This window comes from Mytilus galloprovincialis, chromosome 6 (genome assembly GCF_965363235.1).
Source record: "Mytilus galloprovincialis chromosome 6, xbMytGall1.hap1.1, whole genome shotgun sequence".
Classification (NCBI taxonomy): Eukaryota; Metazoa; Mollusca; class Bivalvia; order Mytilida; family Mytilidae; genus Mytilus; species Mytilus galloprovincialis.
Genome location: NC_134843.1, coordinates 84,318,519 through 84,339,305, shown reverse-complemented (window position 1 = coordinate 84,339,305; position 20,787 = coordinate 84,318,519). Strand labels below are relative to the sequence as shown.

At 30.8% G+C, this 20,787-nt stretch overlaps 2 protein-coding genes across 2 annotated transcripts; one reads left to right on the top strand and one right to left on the bottom strand.

Moving 5' to 3' along the window:
* Positions 1-5,306: 5,306 nt before the first annotated feature.
* Positions 5,307-8,712, bottom strand: LOC143080541 (uncharacterized). The gene is made up of 2 exons (XM_076256429.1): positions 8,462-8,712; positions 5,307-7,462 (listed from the first exon to the last, which is right to left on the bottom strand). Exons 1-2 carry the CDS (start codon positions 8,637-8,639, stop codon positions 6,549-6,551), a joined length of 1,092 nt encoding a protein of 363 aa, XP_076112544.1. The 5' UTR covers positions 8,640-8,712; the 3' UTR covers positions 5,307-6,548.
* A 263-nt stretch (positions 8,713-8,975) lies between these two features.
* LOC143081048 (uncharacterized) lies at positions 8,976-13,785 on the top strand. The gene is made up of 4 exons (XM_076257284.1): positions 8,976-10,450; positions 11,086-11,271; positions 12,292-12,444; positions 13,142-13,785. Exons 1-4 carry the CDS (start codon positions 9,157-9,159, stop codon positions 13,783-13,785), a joined length of 2,277 nt encoding a protein of 758 aa, XP_076113399.1. The 5' UTR covers positions 8,976-9,156.
* Positions 13,786-20,787: the final 7,002 nt, after the last annotated feature.

Here is a 20,787-nt window from a genome sequence, read left to right as displayed (position 1 = left end):
TACACCGATTTTGTTTTTTGTCCATGGATTTATGAGTTTGAACAGCGGTATACTACTGTTGCCCTTATTTATAGTGTGTATAATAAAAGATACAATCTACATACATAAAGGTAGCCACTTTTTGGAAATCCAGGTCAAAGACACCAAAGGGAAAGATAAGCTTCTCGACTGTCAAGCTTAAGGTTATAAATACGGCATTTCTTTTTTTTTTGTATCCCTATAATGTCATAATAGTTGATCTCAACTATATAATTGCAGGATCAACTTTTTCAACAATACTTAAATTTAGTATACTGAGGTCCCGGTCCTGTTTGTATTTTTTTAAAAAAGTAATGCATTCAGGCACAGTATGGTTTCATAATAGCTAGACTCGAAAATCGTCATTACGTTCTTTTGACTCTTATCTTGGTTTATTACTTTTATTTTTTTCTAATTAGAGATTTTCGGAGAAGAGTTTCAAACATAATTTACATACAAAGTTTTTATGTATGTTGATGTTTGATTTTGTGTCCTTATAGTGTTCCTGTTGTTCCTTTGTTTTTGTCTTATAGTTGATGTGTTTCCCTCGGTTTTAGTTGGTAACACGGATTTGATTTTCTCTCAATCGATTTACAAATGACTCTTCATTTTTTTATATAAATACGGCCGTTAGTTTTCTCGTTTGAATTGTTTTACATTGTCATATCGGGGCCTTTTATAGCTGACTATGCGGTATGGGCTTTGCTCATTGTTGAAGACCGTGCGGTCACCTATAGCTGTTAATGTCTGTGTTCTTTTGGTCTCTTGTGGACAGTTGTCTCATTGGAAATCATACCACATCTTCTTTTTTATCTTGACAACGGTAAACTACTGTTGCATTTATTTACATCCTAAGTAAGATAATACATTAATGATTGTTTGACATTTGCTCAGCGTACCGTAGCAAATATTTCAACAAAATTCAGGACAAAAAAAATATCAACAACAGATATAGGTAGGATCTTTGCTGGCCACATTTGTCACCAGTGTTTATTATTATTATGTCAAATATATTTCGTACTTGTACATTTCTATTCTTTCACCTCTCGTTGTCTTATGTTTTGAACAAGGAATTGTATATTCAAACATTTAGTTTTGTGGTATTTAGGAACAACATTACATAGTTGATGAATATGACATCTATTGCTCAATCACCTTTTCATTTATTTCATCTTGCCTATTAATTACCTTCATTTTTAAGTTTGTGTCTTGTCATGTGTTGTTTTTTTTTTTTGTTGCAACAATAAGAATTTGACATCTTTGTAAAAATTAAATCATCATGAAAAGACCGTCAAGAATTGCAGCAACAAAGATACGTATTTCATGAACCTTTGCTTTTCTGTCTAGTTTTAAAGATAAGCAAAAGATAGCATTATATGCTATCATTAAGTTTAAATATATATGTCATGTATGTACTATAATTAAAAGGTACTAACAAATATCAATAATCAACTGAATTCTTGTTATGATTTTTATAACGACAGTTATTTGAAATACAATAATAATTACAAGCGGTAACATGTAGAGTAAGCTTCAATAAATTGTTTCTACAATGGTCATCATAAGCAACTCCATGAAACTATTGTCAAATATTTGCTCTCAAAACATTCGGTAAAATGATTGGTATATTGCAGAGGAGATACTATTTTTTTCTGAAAAGTTCACGAAATGATAGTTCCCTAGATGAATTATCTTTAAATTATTAAATATAAAATACAGACTAATAGGTTTTCTTAAGATTGAGGTTGTCATGGAAATGATTTAAATAATATCATTCTTGGAAATCCATTGGATTCAAGTAAAAGTACTAATGGTATATGAAAACACAATGGCATTTACGTATATGTAGGTAACAAACGAAAGCATTTAACAAGATAAATTAGTATGAAGCATATAATAAAATCTACATCAAGTAATTTTGTTCTTTATTTATATTACTTTGACTGTAAAGGAATTGAGAGTAACTCCATTGTATTCAAAAATTTAATATTCCACATAAAATGCTAGCTTTTGGTCCTTACAAAAATGATTAGTATCCAAGAGTTCCAAAAAATACAGTTGAAATCACCCCTTCAATAGTTTTACAGACGCCATAATGATTTTGTTGGCCATCATGAATATCTGTTTAACAGATGACGACTCGTATTTTCTTATTGTCGTAACTTACATCTCATCCTCATTTCCTCGAATGTGACCTACCTCAGGGTTTGTACTTACACGAGCAACACGCAAGATGCAACATATGTCAGCACCTGCTATCATCCCTGAGTTCGTGCTGCATTACCTTTCTATGCTGTGTTTTTTGTACTGTTGTTTATCTTTTCGACATTTAATGGATAATTCAATATTCCCTTACTTCAGTGATAAATGGCAGACGCAGGTTAAAAAAACATCCGGCCAGATGAAACACATATATATATAAATAACAAGTTACTTGAAGTAATTGTTGACAACAAAACAGCTTTCAAGGTTTTATAGAGGCGAAATGTCATTACCCTTCATTATGTTATGGTTTAGTGATATCAGATGATGTTATAATATGCCATATAATGGCATCCATTTAATGGATCACTTTCGCTGATGTCTTTGCACCTTTATCTGATGTAACTGATCCCTTTAAGTTCATTCAAGAATCTTTTAGTTGTAAATGATGTGTCTTCCTATACTAAAGAAAAATCAGTCCATGCATTTGATTTGTCTCCTTTTTTTCATTGGGCCAGCCGAGCTTTTGTCATCACGTTCCGTCAATCGTCCGTCGTCAGTTAACTTTTACAAAAAAACTTCCCCTCTGAAACTACTGGGCAAAATATAAATCATTTTATTAGAGTAAATCCGACATGGGGTAGAAATATTCATTATGTTTAGATTGATCAGCCTTGAGTATTCAGGAGAAACAACGAATCCGTTGTAGAGTTGCATTACCTGAATTAGTTATTTTAAGGAAATTTTGCAGTTTTTGGTTATAATCTTGGTTTTTATCATAGATGGAGATAAATTGTGATCAGCAAAACAATTAAGCAAAGTAAGTTCTACAAATAAGTCAACACTACAAAAATTGCCAATTGACCTCTTTAGAAGTTATTGCCCTATTTCAAGAGCTTCCTACTCAGACTTTGTAAAACGTCACCAGTGTCTAAGAAAGTTGATTAACCATAGGCATGTCCAAGAACGTCTCGTCCTTTTCTGAATAAAACATCGGAAGGTACAAATACCTTGTTGATAAATTTTCCGTATCAACTTCACAAATAATACACTATGGTTTTGCAGTATAGATTCTTGGGACTGGCGTTGTTTGACGTCTTTAAAACGTTTTATATATTTTTTTCTTTTTGTAATTAGGAACATTACTTTTACTGTTCTGTATGTTTTGTGGATATCAATTAGACGTGACTCTGTACTAATATATCCCGTTATTGTAATTTGATAATTTTTGTATTATTTTCTTTCATTTTTGCTAAATTAAATGTGCTTATTTTATACACATTTTTGTGTTTCTTTGATACATATAAAGTGGCTCTGTACGTATACACCCCGTCCTTATGTTATTGTGCAACTGAATATATTTGTTTCTATTCATGTCTTCATTTTTGCTAATGTGCTTTTTCTATATACATTTTTTGTGTTTCTTTGCTACTTATGACGTGGTTCTGTACTTATACATCCTGTCCTTGTGTTATTGTGCTACTATATATTTTTCTAATCGTGTTTTTTTTTATTAAGTGTTTTGTCTAAATGTTGTTTGTGTTAACTTGGTCCATATGACGTCGCTTTGTACTTATACATCCCGTCATTGTGTCATTGGTCTATGTTAATTTTTGTATTCTCGTCTTTCTTATTTGCTAATCTACTTTTTCTATATACCTGGTTGTGTTTTTATACATATGACGTGGCTCTGTACTTATATATCCCGTCATCATGTTATTGTGCTATTGTATATTTTTCTATTCGTCTTTCATGTTTGCTAATGTGCTTTTACTATATACCTTTTTGTGTTTATTTATACATATGACGTGGCGCTGTACTTATACATCCGGTCCTCGTGTTAATGTGCTACTGTATATTTTCCCATTCGTCTTTCTTTTTTTATTAAGTGCTTTGTCTAAATGTTTTTTTTTTGTGTTTCTGTGGTATATTTGACGTCGCCCTGTACTTTTTGTTATTGGTCTATGCTAGTTTTTGTATTCTCGTCTTTCTTATTTGCTAAATGTGCTTATTCTATATTTATTTTTGTGTTTCTTTTATACATATGACGTGGCTCTGTACTTATACATCGTGTCCCTATGTTATTGTGCTACTGTATATTTTTCTATTCGTGTCCTTCATCTTTGCTAATGTGCCTTTTCTATAAATATTTTTGTGTTTCTTTGATACATATGACGTGGCTCTGTACTTATACATCCCGTCTTTGTTTTATTGTGCTACTGTATATTTTTATATGCGTTTCTTTCATTTTTATTAAAACCCAAACAGCTTATTTTTTATGCGCATCAACTTACCCAACTTGGTAGTGACATAAAAGCTCTTTGACGTTGTTTCTGGCAATGAAAAAACGTCAAATTATAACGTACCTTTTTCGCGTTTTTCACGAATAATAACATCACAGGGTGTACGATTAAAATACGTCTTCCAAGAAAAGGGGAACTAAGCGTCGCGCTGATATATAGTGAAAATTGAACATAAATAGACACAAAAGATACTACACTATATTTAACCTTCGGTTTAAAAAAAATGATAAAATATAAATTTTGAACTCGACTTATTGAATTTATACAGATCTGCATTTCATTTTTTTTTATTCTTTCACTTGCGTAGATTTTGTCTCTCATTTGCGCCGATTGTGTACAGTTAAATTAGATAGGTGAAAGTTCTTTTTATGCCCCATTTAGTATGCCCCCTTTATGGGCATTATGTTTTTTGGTCTATGCGTCCGTTCGTTCGTCCGTCTGTCCCGCTTCAGGTTAAAGTTTTTGGTTAAAGATTTTGGTCAAGGTATTTTTTGATGAAGTCCTATCAACTTGAAACTAAGTACACATGGTATTTAAGAAATGATCCTTCTAATCACAGGGATTGTATTTTATAATAGATGTAAAACGTTTTAGAATCAAAAACTTTAATTTAGGGACTGTGCAATATTTATCTGAGGGTGGGGCCGGTGCAAACATGGACGGGGCACATACTTTTTTTATGCAAATTATGAGCGGGGCGACAAGTTTTTTATAAGAAACATTTGGCGGGGCGCACACTTTTAAAACCCCTTTGCGTGTGCATAAAAAATAATTAAATCAGAGTAAAAAAGATTAAAACTATTTATTAAAATCAAATTGAATAACAGCACATTTAACATATCGATGGCTTGAGATAATGTTAGTTCATATACTTATATATTATCTGAATGCAACATGTTTAAAGGTATATAAAATGTTCTTTTCAATACATATATTTGTGATTTCTGTGAGAAAAAAATAACTTAAAAAAAAACACAATATAATCTAAAACAAATTAGCCTAATACAGTGCTTCAAAATATTTTTGTGTGTTTATGCTTTTAATTATCATTTAAAAAAATGAAATACTGACCAACATATAAATGTATAAAATGTTCATGTACAATGTATATACAACCTATTTGTACACATGTACATGTATATTGTACTCACATTTTTGTTTATAAAAGTAAAGGAGAATCAAAACATTAAACTCAAATGTATTAAAATGAAAAAAAAGAATGTTGAAACTAAAACAATGTAAAATAAGAAAAATAAATGTTTGGCACTTTAAAAAAATATCAAATTGCTTTTAATATAGTACATTATTATTATCTAAATTACAAACTGTATAAATAAAATATCTGGAAAACTATTAACAATGGTTTGTAAATTAAACATAACATAACATATGGAAAATAAATGCTTAAACTTTAATAAAATAACAAAATTAAATTCTTAAACATTAAAAGAATTACAACTTAAATTTGGGTTGTGTAAATACCACTAGAGGATTGAACACATAGCTATTTGACTGATAGTTTGGAATTAGCTTCAGAAAATGTACAGTTGTTCTTTAATAGCAAAGCAAAGCAAGAAAAATTTGAAACTAAAATATGAAAAATAAATGTTTGGCACTTTTAATTTTAAAGAAAATATAAAATTACTTACAAATAAATGTACATAATTATTGAGCATTGTCTGTATAAATAAAATATCTGGAAAACTATAAATTAAACATAACAAAACAAATGGTAAAACATAAAAACAACTTTTATAATTGTATTGTAAAGAAACATGATAAATCTTAAACATAACAAATTTACAGTGTGTTTAAAATTAAATTCTTAAACATTATTAAGACTTACAGTATGTTGTATTGATAATAAATTCTTAAACTATAAAACAAGTTAAATTTGAGTGTGTGGTGTAAATACCACTAGAAGATTAAACACACAGCTATTTGACTGATAGTTTGGAATAAGCTTTGAAACATGCAAGTTGTTCTTAGCAAAGCAAAGCAAAAAATGGTTAATTTAAATAACAATTATGCCATAGTACTGTTAAAATTTTCCCTTTTTTGCTTTGCCAAGAACAACTGTACATCTTCTAAAGCTGATTCGGCAAAGCAACCATCCTTGACCAGTAATTCTAAACAATCTGTCAAATATCTATGTGTTAAATCTTCTAGTGGTATTTCCAAGCTGGTAATTTGAGGAATGCTATATGTTGGACTATAATAATCCCCATCTGCATCCCCTCCAAGTGATATAAATACATTTAACACTTTATTTAGAATATGTTGCTTTCTTCTTTTTTCTGATTTGAATTCGTTATTTGTTTTTCTTTTCGCATCAGAGATCCTTGATGGCTTATTTTTATGCACCCAAATTTCTAGATATTTCTTTTCATATTTGTCTAAACTATTGTTTAAATCCATTAATTGTGTCTTTAAAGTTGCTAGTTCCTTCTTTATGTAGTTGTTATAGGTATGGTGGCAATCTCTACCTGATTTCAATTTTCTGCCAGTATTTATGAAAAGACTTGAATCATGGTTTGTGACTTCTGATTCAATCATCTCGACAAGCACTTTAAGATTCTCAGTGGTATCCCTGTTGTTTTTAATGATAGATCTATCTCCAGGTTTTGGTGTGTAATGATCACCTGATATCATAAATTTGCCAACACAGGCAGGATTTTCACTAATAATATACTTGATTTTTTTACTGATAGATGCAATTTTGTCATTTATGTTCAACTGACGGCTTCTTTCCATTATAAATGCCTTCTTGAATTGCTTTTGGTCTGGATAAAATGGCCAAAAGCTCTGATAGAATTCAGGAAGAATCGAATTATAATAAATTCCTGATGGCCTTGTTGGGCAATTTATCCAGCCCAAAGCTGTGTTTTCCCATGGCTTGCATCTGGGTTTTATAGAAGAAGCAGGTACCTCATTTAAATCTTAAAATAGAAAACAAAAACATATAAATAATTTTTACACTGCTTACATGTACATACAAAAATGACACAATGGTATAATACACAAGTAGGAAAAATCAAATGACATTGTTACACTTTGTTAAAATGTTCTTGTTTAAAGGTTCCTAAATCACTCTATTATTCTAATCATCTATGTTGTGCTTTGTAGAATGTATTATAATGTCATTTAATAGATTGTATCCCTCAAATTTTGGGAATTTTCATTGGTTTAATAAAAATATCTTGATCAGTTTAGCATATGCACTACATGTACATGACTGACTATATCAATTACCTCTGGTTTATAAACCTGTCATTCTTTAATACTTGTGCAAATTGAAAATGCCTGTACCTACATGTACATATATGCATTTTAATATCATTATAAATGTAAGTATATGACACTTCATTTCATTTGGATTGCTTGTTTGTTATTTTAGAGTAGATTTTGTCACTTGATATTAAAGTTTGAATCTGATTATATTATATACTATAAAATAGCACAAACAACATTGAACCCATTCTGTAATCACTGGCACTCCATATCCCTATTTCAACTAGTCATTCTGTGGCCATTTTATAGCTTTTATATTTTAATGTGAGAGTCAAAGCTTCACATTGAGGTCTTTTTTCAGTGCCAGTTCAAGAAATTTTTATAAGGAGTGGAGGTGACCTATTAAAGGCATCTTGCTTCAGTCATTCACTCAAATTAAAATATAAAAGCTATAAAATGGCCACAGAATGACTAGTTGAAATAGGGATATGGAGTGCGAAACTTTTCTCTCATCTGCCAAGAAAATTGTATATCTGACAGCATGTACAATTGAATTGCATTGCTATACTTTATATGAAAACTGGACAGCCTTGGTACCATGTACTGAAAATGTGTGCACCTTTGTAGACAGGATACTATCCCCTATTCATATATTTAGCAAAATATTTAAATGTTCAGTCTGTTTTCCTTTTGATTTTCGTACATACCTGTACATTTCTCTGCATTATTATTTGATTCTGTCTCAATTTCTGGTTCAATAAGTTGATGTCTTGCTGGTGGATCACCGCAATATGAACAATTGTGCCCTTCTACTGGCAGTTCATATTCGACACAGTCACAAAGTTGACATGAACCTCGAAGTTGCCCTCTTCTGTCTATTGACATTTTTATTAATAATAATAAACTGATTCCATTACGAAAATTCGGGTGAAGGAACCCAGTCGTATTCTAAAAATATTGTCGATACCGGTAAAGGTTCTAAAATCCGGTCCATCATATCGGGAATACTTTTTTTTTACAAATGTGCGTGGCTAGATTTTTTATAGTACGTACGTTTTATCAAAGAATTTCATATTAATATTTGATATATCTTTAAATAAAAAAATTCAATTTGCTTTTTGACGTTCCTTCAGTCGTTTCCGGAAAGAAATTTGTCCATTCCAGATTTGTACTAATTTTTATATTTCTTATTTACTTCCGGCACCAGTAAGAGCGGTGAAGTTTGACTTTTATATAGTATTTATTTCTCAAAATGTGACTCCAGAATCCTCTTTTAGTTCAAGATGTATTTAAGAATGAAATGTACAAGAAAAACTTTTAAATTCAAATATTGCTTTAAGTGTAATATTACATATAAATGAACGATTGACTGTCAATTTTAATATGTACATCAAAGATAAAAATGAACATTGGAACAAAACCCTTTGTGAGTGAAAATGCAGGACAAAGTTTTTCTGAAAAACGATCTTACTTAAGAAAAACATCCAAGGTGATCGAAAATCAATTATATAAATCTCTACAAACTTGTAAAGTCGAACACAATCTTCTCCGCTTACAATCTCTACGCAATGAATCCTCTTCAAAAAGCTTCTGTCGACGATTGGATGCTCTCATATGTATCTTTGAAATGCTTAATTTACCATCAAATTATGAAACTACTGACATAGATAAAAATGATGATGAACTACAGTTAATCCCATTTGGAATACTTGACTTTAAAATTGCTGCTGAACTATATGCTGACATTGCTAGTATTCCCATACAATGTAGATTGGATGATGTACATACAAGACTTAAGGATGATTTAATGCACCAGATTCATGGTATTCGAAGTATCATTTACACAAATATAAAAACCCAAAAATGTTACATAATTCTAGATAGTGACTATGTTTCTCTGACTTCAATATTTAAGAAGCTTTGTGAAGATGAACAATTTATAGGCGTAACTGCATTTAAAAAGCAACAGCAACTTGATTATGATTTCACTCAGAGCATGTTGAAAACCTTAGATAGTGAACATGATAGAAGTGTTGTTAAAGCACTATTAGCAAATTTCTTGTCTCGTGATGCACTTTCTGGCGTAGGAATAAACCCTGAAACAGCACTGAAAGATCTTGAAAAACTTGGATTAATTCAATGTGAGGTTAACAATGCATTAATGGCTGCAACTGATATGATAAACCTTCGATTAAATGAAGAAATAGAATCAAAACAGTCTGAATTAAATTCTATTCAAACTAAAGACTGCAGTAAACTCAGTCAAATGAGAAGATCAGATGTAGAGTGTAAGGTCGACATGCTACAAGAAATAATAAAGAATAAAACAAATCTATACCGCCATGAAGACAAGTACAACTCTCAAAGATTCAATCAAGCTGTTGGAAGGCTTGCTAAAAAGTTGATCAGAGACAATAGAGTAAAGTTACGAAGATTAGGAGCAGGACCAAAACCTCTTCTAGATTATAATGATGAAAGATTTATAGCAAATGCAATAGAATCGAAGAGTTCAGCTCATGGTAGACGTCATGATAGTGTATTGTACTTGAATCATAGAGTAAAATCCAGAGATTTGTTATCAATTGCAAACTACAATCTTCACAAGCGAGGAAAACGTCTTATCAAATCTGCTAGAACTGTGTGGCTAAGAGCACGACCAAAAAAAGTAAACACAATTGAAGGACGAAAGCATAAAGGTATATATTTTTCAAAAAAATAGTTTGTATTTTAATATTTAATCCAAACACTTATTTGACTATAACACATACAAATGTACATGTATAACATGTATAAGTGGTAAAAATTCAAAGCTGCAGAAAAAAAATTAACAGACATGTCATATATGTATACAGTATGAATGAACATTAGTTAAACTGTTAACTTATAATTATAAACAACAGAAAAACAAATGTAAACTACAGTATCAAGCTACAAACACTACAATATTAAATTTCCTCCTTACTTCGGACATGTAAATATATCCATGGTACCTTTGATTATTATTTAGAATGTCTATATTTTTTTAGGCATTAATACAGCTGAGCTACAGTATTTAATATTTGAAAATATGATAATGAAGAAAATTTCTAAATATGTATCAAAGGTACTACCAGGCTTATACTTTTTGTTTGCAGACATGCATTACATCTTTGACTATCATATAAACCTGCAAGATAGCCAGCTAAAAATGTAAAATCTAACAGTTCTTGCAATTTTTTTTTATGATAATGTATCATAAAATGAGTAGGAAAAAAACAAATGATTGTTGATAAGGATGCCTAGCATATTTTAAAATAAAATTTTATATACCATAGTCAATTTTTTTTTACAGGAGATTGGTTATTTTGTGCAAAGAAGCCACCCAAGACAGAAGATCATGAAACAGAACTGACACACCACCAAAGGGCTCATATCAAGTTAAACAGAACAGACATGTTTGGAAGCAGGAGTATATTTTTTCCAGCTGGGATAGAAATATCATTTGACGATAAAGCTTATGTTAGACCAGGAACTGATGGTAATAATATAAAAATGAAAAGAAATTTTTTTATAAATATTTAACATGTTTAAAACATTTTTTTCACATAAAAATAAAAACAGTGATCTGGATAGATATGTAATTTAAGATGAATCCACAAAGAGAAAAGCAAATAAATTATTGCCTCATTTCTCCGATTGTAACATATAATAGTTTGTTTGAAAAAAATATAAGCAAATCTTTGGTTACATTCTTTAATCAGTGATGTGTGAACTGGTTGATTGAGATGAATAATGATTGATTGATTGTTGTTTGTTAAATGTCCATTGGCAAAATTTCATGCAAGTTCAGGACAATATGTTGACATATGACATTGAAAGGATCATGTAATACTATTTAAAGAGGCAGAGGCAAAGAAAATCATATTTTTGGTGAAGGTTTATAAATGAATATTCTAAAAATATGAATGAAAAAATGTGTTTCATGTTAATTTTAGAACTCTTATGAACATAACTAGGCATTAAAACACTAATAGTTGTTTAACCAAGGTTCATTAATTATAAACAGAATGTGCCCTTTATGGTCATGTCATATAAAAAGTGTAGTAAGAATTAAGTCACAGCCGATACATATTTAAAAAATTTTCTGGTTTTATAAATCCACATGTTAATATATATATATACCTTTTATATGGTTGATCTATTGAAGCACAAATATGAGCATGCACAGTCTTAGGTTATCCTTTGATTATGTGCATATGGGTGGGCGTGGATTTTTGGATTATAAAAATGGATTCTGCTTATAAAAAATGATTTTTTTCACAACAATAAAGCTATATATTGCACATAAAAATATCCTTTGCTCGTATTTATATACAAGATACATCATATTCTTGAAAAATAATAGACTATTTTTCTTTGGAAAACCGTTGCTACTGCCTCTTTATTTTTTTATTTGTATTTTCATGTGAAATATATATTTGTGTCATAAACATGTATACCTTATATTCTTATAAGTAGCTATAGCTCTATTAAATTTTATTTAACATTGATTTTTTAGTTGGATTACGAGATACAAAATGTGGAAAAATTTTGCAAGTATCTGATGAAAGTAAACAAAGAAAACTTCCACAACACGACTTTGGAACCCCTGAGGTTTACCAAACACCAAGCTCATTTCGAGTAATGACATGGAAAACAGAAAATATTGAGGGTAATTATCTTTCTTTCAATATTAAATGACACTGGTATGTGCATGTTCTGTGGTGATCTATACAGAAATAAGAAGATTTGGTACAAATGATTGCCAATGAATCAACTTTCAATCCAAGACCGAATATCATTGAAGTAGTACTGTTCTGTTTATGATATAAGGCAATAATTTTTTATTATGGATTTAATTTCTTATTTAAAAATATTGTGGATATAAAATGAAAAAAAAAATCTTATTTAAGCATTTATATATAGCCATGCAGACTTCAACAGGGAGCACACACTTGACTCTGATTGCATAGTATTAAAGCTACACCATGAGGGGTGGAACCAGCCATTTTCAAAAGTGGGGTTCCAAACCAAGTTCCAAATATATGTCCACATTCAAATGCATTGATCGTCGTCAAATGGGAGGGGGGTCCACCCCCCAGAACCAGAGGCCTAAACTATAAACAAAATAAGATATAGAAGGTTTCATAAATCTTTCTTAATGAATTCTACACTTTATTTCCTGATTTCATTCAATTATTAAATGTGCTATAAATCAAAGGAGACAATTTGCAACATATATTTAATTGTCTGGTATGTCACTGTATGTTTCATACAGATGAATGTATCGTATATTATACTAAAACTCTGCATATATTTTTTAAATTCCAAAAAAGTCAATGTAATAAAGATGTTATTGTTTATTTCAGGGAATGATAAGCTAGTGAAGAATACAGACCACAGCCATGTCATTATTCGTCCAAAATTTTATGTTGGAAGCTCTGGTTGTGTCTGGGCAAGTGATCTAATCAGATTAAGGTATGAAGATCCAGACATCTTTGAGTTAAAATCTGACATACTTTATACGAAACAAGACAGAACAAAGTATGCTATTGTCAGAGACATCATCTTTAATGTCAAAGACAGTTATAATGAAGAAGATCTGACCTCACTTAAGAGTGGTGGCAATGAATTTAAGTCTTATGAGGAGAAGAGGATGACACATTTAAAACAGAGAATAACATCAACACTAGCTGAATGGAATAAACCAGCTGAGGTAGACAACATTATTCAAATTGTTCTTCAGTCTATTAATTCAGTGACAGAATGTTTGAAAACAGATGATGTTGACCATTTTAATGAGATAGAAAATCATATAAAGACTCTAACCAGTAATTGTGACACTCTCTTAGACAAAATAGACAGTCTTAATCTTCCCTCTGTAAATCCTGTGATCGCAGAATACACAGATGCAGGACCAGGCGTTGGTGTAAATAATTTAGCTGGCTGTAAGATTAAGATTTGCAGAGTTGTGTCGCATCCAAAATATGGTCAGAAGAGTAAGAATTCATAGGGCATCTGGAGATTCTGCACAGAATGAAGCAGAGCGGACCAATAGTGCTATAGGTTAGAATGTTTTGTCATTTTTACTTTATTTGGCCTTTCAATTATTTTGATTTGAGCGTCACTGATGAGTCTTTTATATACGAAACGTTTAACTGTAACTAAAGTTTAAAAGTGAATGAAATCACTTGATTTCTTCTATGTTTTTTTTTTGTTCTTAACTCATTTAAAGTGAAAATTATCAAACTCTATGATTAATTTGGTTTTTTTTTTGTATCTGATAAAAAAATGCTTAATTTGAAATTCTCAATACTAAAGTGAAATTTATATATGTATGTTTGATACAAAAAAATTTAAGCGGGGCAGGAACTTTTTTTTAAATAAATTTTGGCGGGGCATAAAGTTTTTTTTTAATAAATATTTGCTGTACACCGGCCCCACCCTCAGATAAATATTGCACAGTCCCTTATATAGTATAAAATTGAGAAAGGAAATGGGGAATGTGTCAAAGCGATAACAACCCGACCATAGTATACCTATAATTTTAACTTCCTCATATCTTAAACATTCAGAAATGATGAATTCACAAACTAGATGGAATAAATTCTATACGTTCGTCTTAGTCGGGAAAAAAATGGTATAAAGAAGTTTGTCCATGATTATGTCTGTCCGTCTGTCAACAGTAGCGAATGAGTGCGTAAGGGCAATCTTGGAACATTGACCCCAAAAAAACACATATCTAGTCTGATATAGTCAAATAGTCTGTAAGCGAGCCAGTGTCATCTTTCATTTCTTTATTTTCAATAATTTTGCTAATAAGGGGCAGAGGACAAAAACAAACTTTCCTAACAAAAGTGGCGTGAAAGTTTTCAAACAATTTTGCATTCCGACGGATGGTGTTTCTGAAGGTTAATTATGTGCAGCAACAACATTATAAGATCTGATACTGATACATGCAGCATTTAATTTGTAGTAATACCGGATAATAAAGTAGATGCATATAGTTGTTATTTTGGAAATGAAAATGTGGGTTTCAAAAGTCTAATTTGCGATTTTTTTTTCAAATAGTGCGTCAGCAAGGAAAGTTTGTAGTATGACGTCAGATTCAATATTCTGAAGAAAGACAACTCTTTTCTTCAAAACTAACGAGAAAAAAAACATGAAAATTGCTAATTACTTTTTTTGAAAGGTCGGTGATATACACTTTCTTTTTTTGCTTTATTTTAAAGAGTACACGTGGCACTTTCCCTTGAAATTTTTATGAAGAATCACTGGTAGATATTTTTTGATACTGAATAGGTTTTCATTTTTACGTTTTATTTTTGGCAGGAATGAAATAAATCATACTTTTAAAAATCAAAACAATATGACTCTTGAACCTGTATTTTATAGACACAAATCTACTGTTTAACATGAAACAAGAATTATGCCTGTAGGTTTGATATAAAGGATTTTTTTTATAGTGTAGATAACAAGAACAGAATACATGTATGTTAATATTAAAAAAAACATGAAACTGAGGTTGCTATAGTGACAAAACTAAGTAGGTGACCCCCAATTTATTTCATCGAATCTTGTTCCTCAAATCATGAAATACCTGTACACAAAATTTTAAGAAAACCACTGGTAGAACTGAGTAGGCTGTTTTGGTCTTTAAGTGCTTTGTCTAAATGTTTTTTGTGTTTTTTTTTATACATATGACGTCGCTCTATACTTCTTTCATTTTTGTGAATATGCTTTGACTACATGCCTTTGTGTGCTTCTTTGTTATACTTTGATTGAATTGTTGCGATTAAAATTATAACACAATGTTGCCTGTTGTGCCCCTATTTGTGAGAGTTAAACCTATTACGTATGTTTGTTTTGTTCATGCATCGTTGTCAATATAATGACATTTGATGCGACTTACATACAATCGAGAGGTTTAGACAGCTATAATGCAGGTTTAATCCACTATGTATATATAAAGAAGTGCTTGAACTAAGTTCGTGTTGTTTATTCTTTAGTTTTCTATGTTGTGTGTCATGTGTACTATTGTTTTTCTGTTTGTCTTTTTCATTTTTAGCCATGGCGTTGTCAGTTTGCTTTAGATTTATGAGTTTGACTGTCCCTTTGGTATCTTTCGTCCCTCTTTTAGAATAGTTATCAAAAGTACCAGGATTATAATTTAGTACGCCAGACGCGCGTTTCGTCTACATAAGACTCATCAGGGACGCTCATATCAAAATATTTATAAAGCCAAACAAGTAGTAACATGATAGTTGTTATCCATTAGTTGAATGTGTTCTAACTTTTGATTTTGTTATTTGATAAGGGAATTTCCTTTTTTAATTTTCCTCATAGTTCAGTTTTTTTTTTTTGTGATTTTACTTTGTCCATTAAATTTATGTAATCAATAAACCGGTCTTAAATGAACAAAACAACGATATCAAGATTGACGCTTTCACACTATTTACATCCAATATTCTCTATGTGTTCTATATATAGTGAAAAACAGGTAACAGGAATAAATTCATGGTGGAATGAAATAACGCTTACAATTTGACATTGTCTATCATATTTTTTATTACCTTATTATTTTGCATATAAATCAGACCGTTGTTTTCTTGTTTGACTTGTTTCACATTTTGTTTTCATTTCTGTGCCCTTAATAGATTGCTTTACGGTATGAGTTTTGCTCATTCGTTGCTTAAATCTAAGTCATTTTGGTCTCCCGTGGAAAGATGTTGAAGTGGAAATCATACATCTTCTTATTTTAAATCTGAACAAACTGGTTAATTATGGCCTGCTTATAGATTAATAAGGCCTAAATATGTGTCAAATTCTATTGTTTGTGGCCAAACATTACTAAATTACAGTATTTATTCAAATTAGTGTCTGTTTTACATATCAACAAATAGTGTAATTACATAAATTATGCGTGGTAAATCATATCACATATTGTTATTTAATGTTATGTGTTTTCTTATAATGATTCATATGCATTGATCACTGCTGTTTATCATTTGTCATGTTGTAAATATGTTTGCGTTGCTTTAGCATATATATGCTTTTTAAAATAAGGTATTCATTCATAATTTTTCGTTCCTTATTCGCTTATAATACGTCTGTTTTGTTACACACTTTAAAAAAAAAACAACATTTCATTTCATTCTTGAATTTGGTGTTAGCTATGGGTTCGTAGAGGTTAACTAACCGTATAAGCGCGTATGTACCCGTTTCAGTGATCTACTATGTTCAATTTTTGTCTTGTCTCTGGTGATAGCTTTGTGTTTTAGAGGTGAAATAATCCTATTAGCGAGTAATTACCCGTTTCAGTGCTCGACTGATACACTGTTACTTAGTCGTTCCTTCTTCACTTATATTTTGAGTTTTAAAGGTTGCACCCTTTAAAAAATATATTTTTAAATATTTTCCTGTCTCTGGTGTTACCCATGTGTTCTGAAAGGTGAAATAATCCTACAAGCATGCATGCACACGCTCAGAGCTCGACTGATACCCTGTTACTTTTTCGTTCTTTATTTACTTATATTACGTGTGTTTTACGACGCACCTTTAAATTTATTTTTTTTCTTGTCTCTGGTGTATGGGTTCTTCAAGGTAAATTAACTATATTAACGCTTATGTTCCCGTTTCAGCGCTCAACTGAAACACTGTTACTTATTCGTTCCTTACAACATACTTCATGTTTTTCTACCAATGCTTTTGCAGTTGATTAATTTATCGTTAAAAATGTGAGAATAGTATGTTTAAACCAGAGTTACAGATATTTCCGTTTCCATTTGACTGGCACTACTATCTGAGCCGTGGTGAAGTTCATACATTCTGCTGTCCGGTTTAGAAAATATCAATGATTTAAGCATATTATTGTCTTGTTTTCGAAAGGTTTGCGAAAAAAGAATACAAATGTAAAATACAATAACAGTATTTGTCCACGCCATATAGTGTCCGATAACTCTAGCTTTTGCCAACTGCAATCTAAAGTGAGGTTTTTGCAGCCATGATGGCGGATAAGTCTGATCAACGATATTTATTACAGTAGGTGGCAACACTAACAAAAAGTAGAACATTGATAAAACTAGAGTGGCATGCGTCAGTACCATCGGTGTCATTTCGTTGTCAGTTTCCTCCGGTACATTACGTATACATAGTCCAGTGAATATTAATATATCAAAAGTTATGATTAAAGCTAATGGAATGAATGAATAACAACTCGCAGACATCCATTGCCAGATAACAACATGTAAATCATCATCGTTATGAAAGAAAAAACAACCATCTATCAGTTCATATGTCCACATTGCATGTACACTTACAACAATAAGACCAATGAAGATTGATATAGTAGCAAATTTTGCCATAAACAAAGTACATATCTTTGATGATTTTTTTCTATGCCAAATTGTGATATAGCGATCGATAGTCATAGAAACAACAAACCAAATGCTAGAATATGTTACAACGCGACTAAAAAATTGCCATAATCTACAGATCCAGTCTGCCTGACTGTCTATAGATCGTTTTTCTGCTACTAAAGCTACCCACTCGGACCCCAAAAATAAATATAGCGTCAACAAACTGGTTAAAGCGTACGCTGATATATAGAACCCTATTGGATAATGCCGGAATGGTCTTGTTCTCATTACTAATAAAGTACACACATTTCCAAATGTACCGAGAATGATCAAAACTGGTGGTACATATAAATTCACCACGAGTTCAAATTGCCTTTGGACAAATTCATCTTCACAGCAGTACTGTATATTATGATTGTCCCTTGAATGATTCACGGTAGAAGAACTAAAATTGTTTACGGTCACGTTGTTTTCCATTGCCGAAGACGCTAATATTTGCATCATGTGTAAATAAAATTCACTGATTTATGCCAAGGCGTAAATCCAGAAACAATTACAAGTCTACAATTAGTTCAAGTCTCCTTTTTTTGTTTGCAATAAATTGAGAGATTTATTGTTTGATCCATTTGTGCTTTTAAAATGAAACGGATTTGAAATAGTTAAGCAATGAATAAACTAATGTAGAAATGTCCATTGCATGTTATTGCCTTCATTAACTTGCCAATTGGTCCGTTGTATTACCAATCTACAAAACAAAACAAAAGTGTATTATAGTTCAATCATTCGTATGTTTATGACAGAAGGCATGAAACAAATATAAATCAAACAAGCTTAATCATGGTAAGTAATACATTTTAATAAGATGGACTTATTTGTTAAGGATCTTCAAAGATCTTGTTTTTTATTTGTTTTTGCCCAGATATTCGGAATCCCTTGGGTTTTTGTGTCATATGGCATTATCATATTTACAGCTATCCCTACTTTTATTTTAAGATTTCATCACATAAAGTCTTCAAAGTTATTTATGAAAACCCATACAATTTCTGTTATTATTGTTTTGAAAAGAACAATGGTTTCAATTTTAAATTGAACGACAACGCTATAGAGATAATTCACAGACAGATTCAATGGCCTATATCTCAAAACATGCTAAAGGTCACGGACCTTTCATTTTTTTTTTTTTTTTGCGTTTTAAGTTATGTTTATACTATTCATTTACGACAGTGTTTGAGAAATCTAGTTTTATTTACAGGGAGCGTACAAAATTCTTTATAACAATTAGTGCATCTTTTAAAACTAAATAGAAGTAGAAGTTTGCGTTGCTTTTCCTGATTGTATAGCGATTGTATATCAAATAGACTATGTACCGGTGCGTTAATTGATTTTCTTCTGCAAGTGAGTAAATATTTTAAAACACAAAATAGAGCATCGATTGAACATATATACGATGTATCCCGTGATATATTTGCTTTCGATTTTAATAATAAGCCAGTCCCTAACCACCATGTCGTTGAATTGCCATTTATCCATACATTCTTAATACATATTGCATATTGATTTCCAGCACTATTTGTTTATGTAGATTTGTATTAGTTAAAATTCTGAATATAAACTTTGACAAAGGATTGACAAAGAATTATATTACAAAATATAACATGTTATTAGTCAGTATTTGTTACTTCCGTGTATAGTTAATAATGTCCATGTTATTTAATTCATATACGAATGACAAAACACAAAACTAGGAAGACTTCCGTATTACAGCCAATAATGTAAATATAGAATATCGCTTTTGTTCTTTAATAGCACTAAAGACAAAAAAAAATAATAAGATGATCGACTATTTGATTATATAGTTGTTAAAAGACAGAGTAAATCACTGTTTACATATATCCAATGCAACATTGGAGTATATATATATATATATATATATATATATATATATATATATATATATATATATATATATATATTACAGGAATTTGACATTATTTACATTTGTCATCTGGTAGCTCCAACAAGTTAATTTATCGGTAATGGTCAACACTTATGTTGTACCACAACGCAGTGCCCTGAACAAGTGCCATTAAAGACACAATACAGGGCTAGTATTTTTAGATTAGGTTCATTACAGCAAAACGATAAATCAGATACATATGACTAAATAACAAAGGAGATATGGTATGAGTGTCAATGATACAACTATCCACTCAAATTCAAATGAAGTGGATGTAAGCAATAATAAGCAACCGTACGGCCTTCAAAAATGAGAAAAACTCATATCATATTATCGGCTATAAACAACCTCGACATGAAAATAAGAAATAATTCAATTGAGAAAACTAACTGCCTTATTTATAACAAAAGCATTTACGAAAAACAAATATGACATACATGATCCAACGATAACAACTGAACTACGGGCTCCCGACTTGGGACAGGAACTTAAAGAATGTGGCCGGACTAATCATGTTTGTTAGCCTTCAACCCTAACCTTTGCCACTGGTGTAACAGTACAACGTAATAAAAACTATAAAACTAAACGTTTTCAACTACTTACCCAAGATAACATTACCATTATCAAAGACTACTTTTTAAAATACAATATAATATATAACAACAAAAGACTATTGTTTTATCAAAATTCAAACAAACTA

Bases quoted from the DNA above. Each gene is read 5' to 3' on its own strand.
- LOC143080541 (XM_076256429.1), bottom strand. From the start codon at position 8,639: ATGTCAATAGACAGAAGAGGGCAACTTCGAGGTTCATGTCAACTTTGT. The intron at 7,463-8,461 runs GTATGTACGAAA...TTCTATTTTAAG, and splicing joins TAATGCAGAGAAATGTACAG to ATTTAAATGAGGTACCTGCT.
- LOC143081048 (XM_076257284.1), top strand. From the start codon at position 9,157: ATGAACATTGGAACAAAACCCTTTGTGAGTGAAAATGCAGGACAAAGT. The intron at 10,451-11,085 runs GTATATATTTTT...TTTTTTTTACAG, and splicing joins TGAAGGACGAAAGCATAAAG to GAGATTGGTTATTTTGTGCA. The intron at 11,272-12,291 runs GTAATAATATAA...TTGATTTTTTAG, and splicing joins TGTTAGACCAGGAACTGATG to TTGGATTACGAGATACAAAA.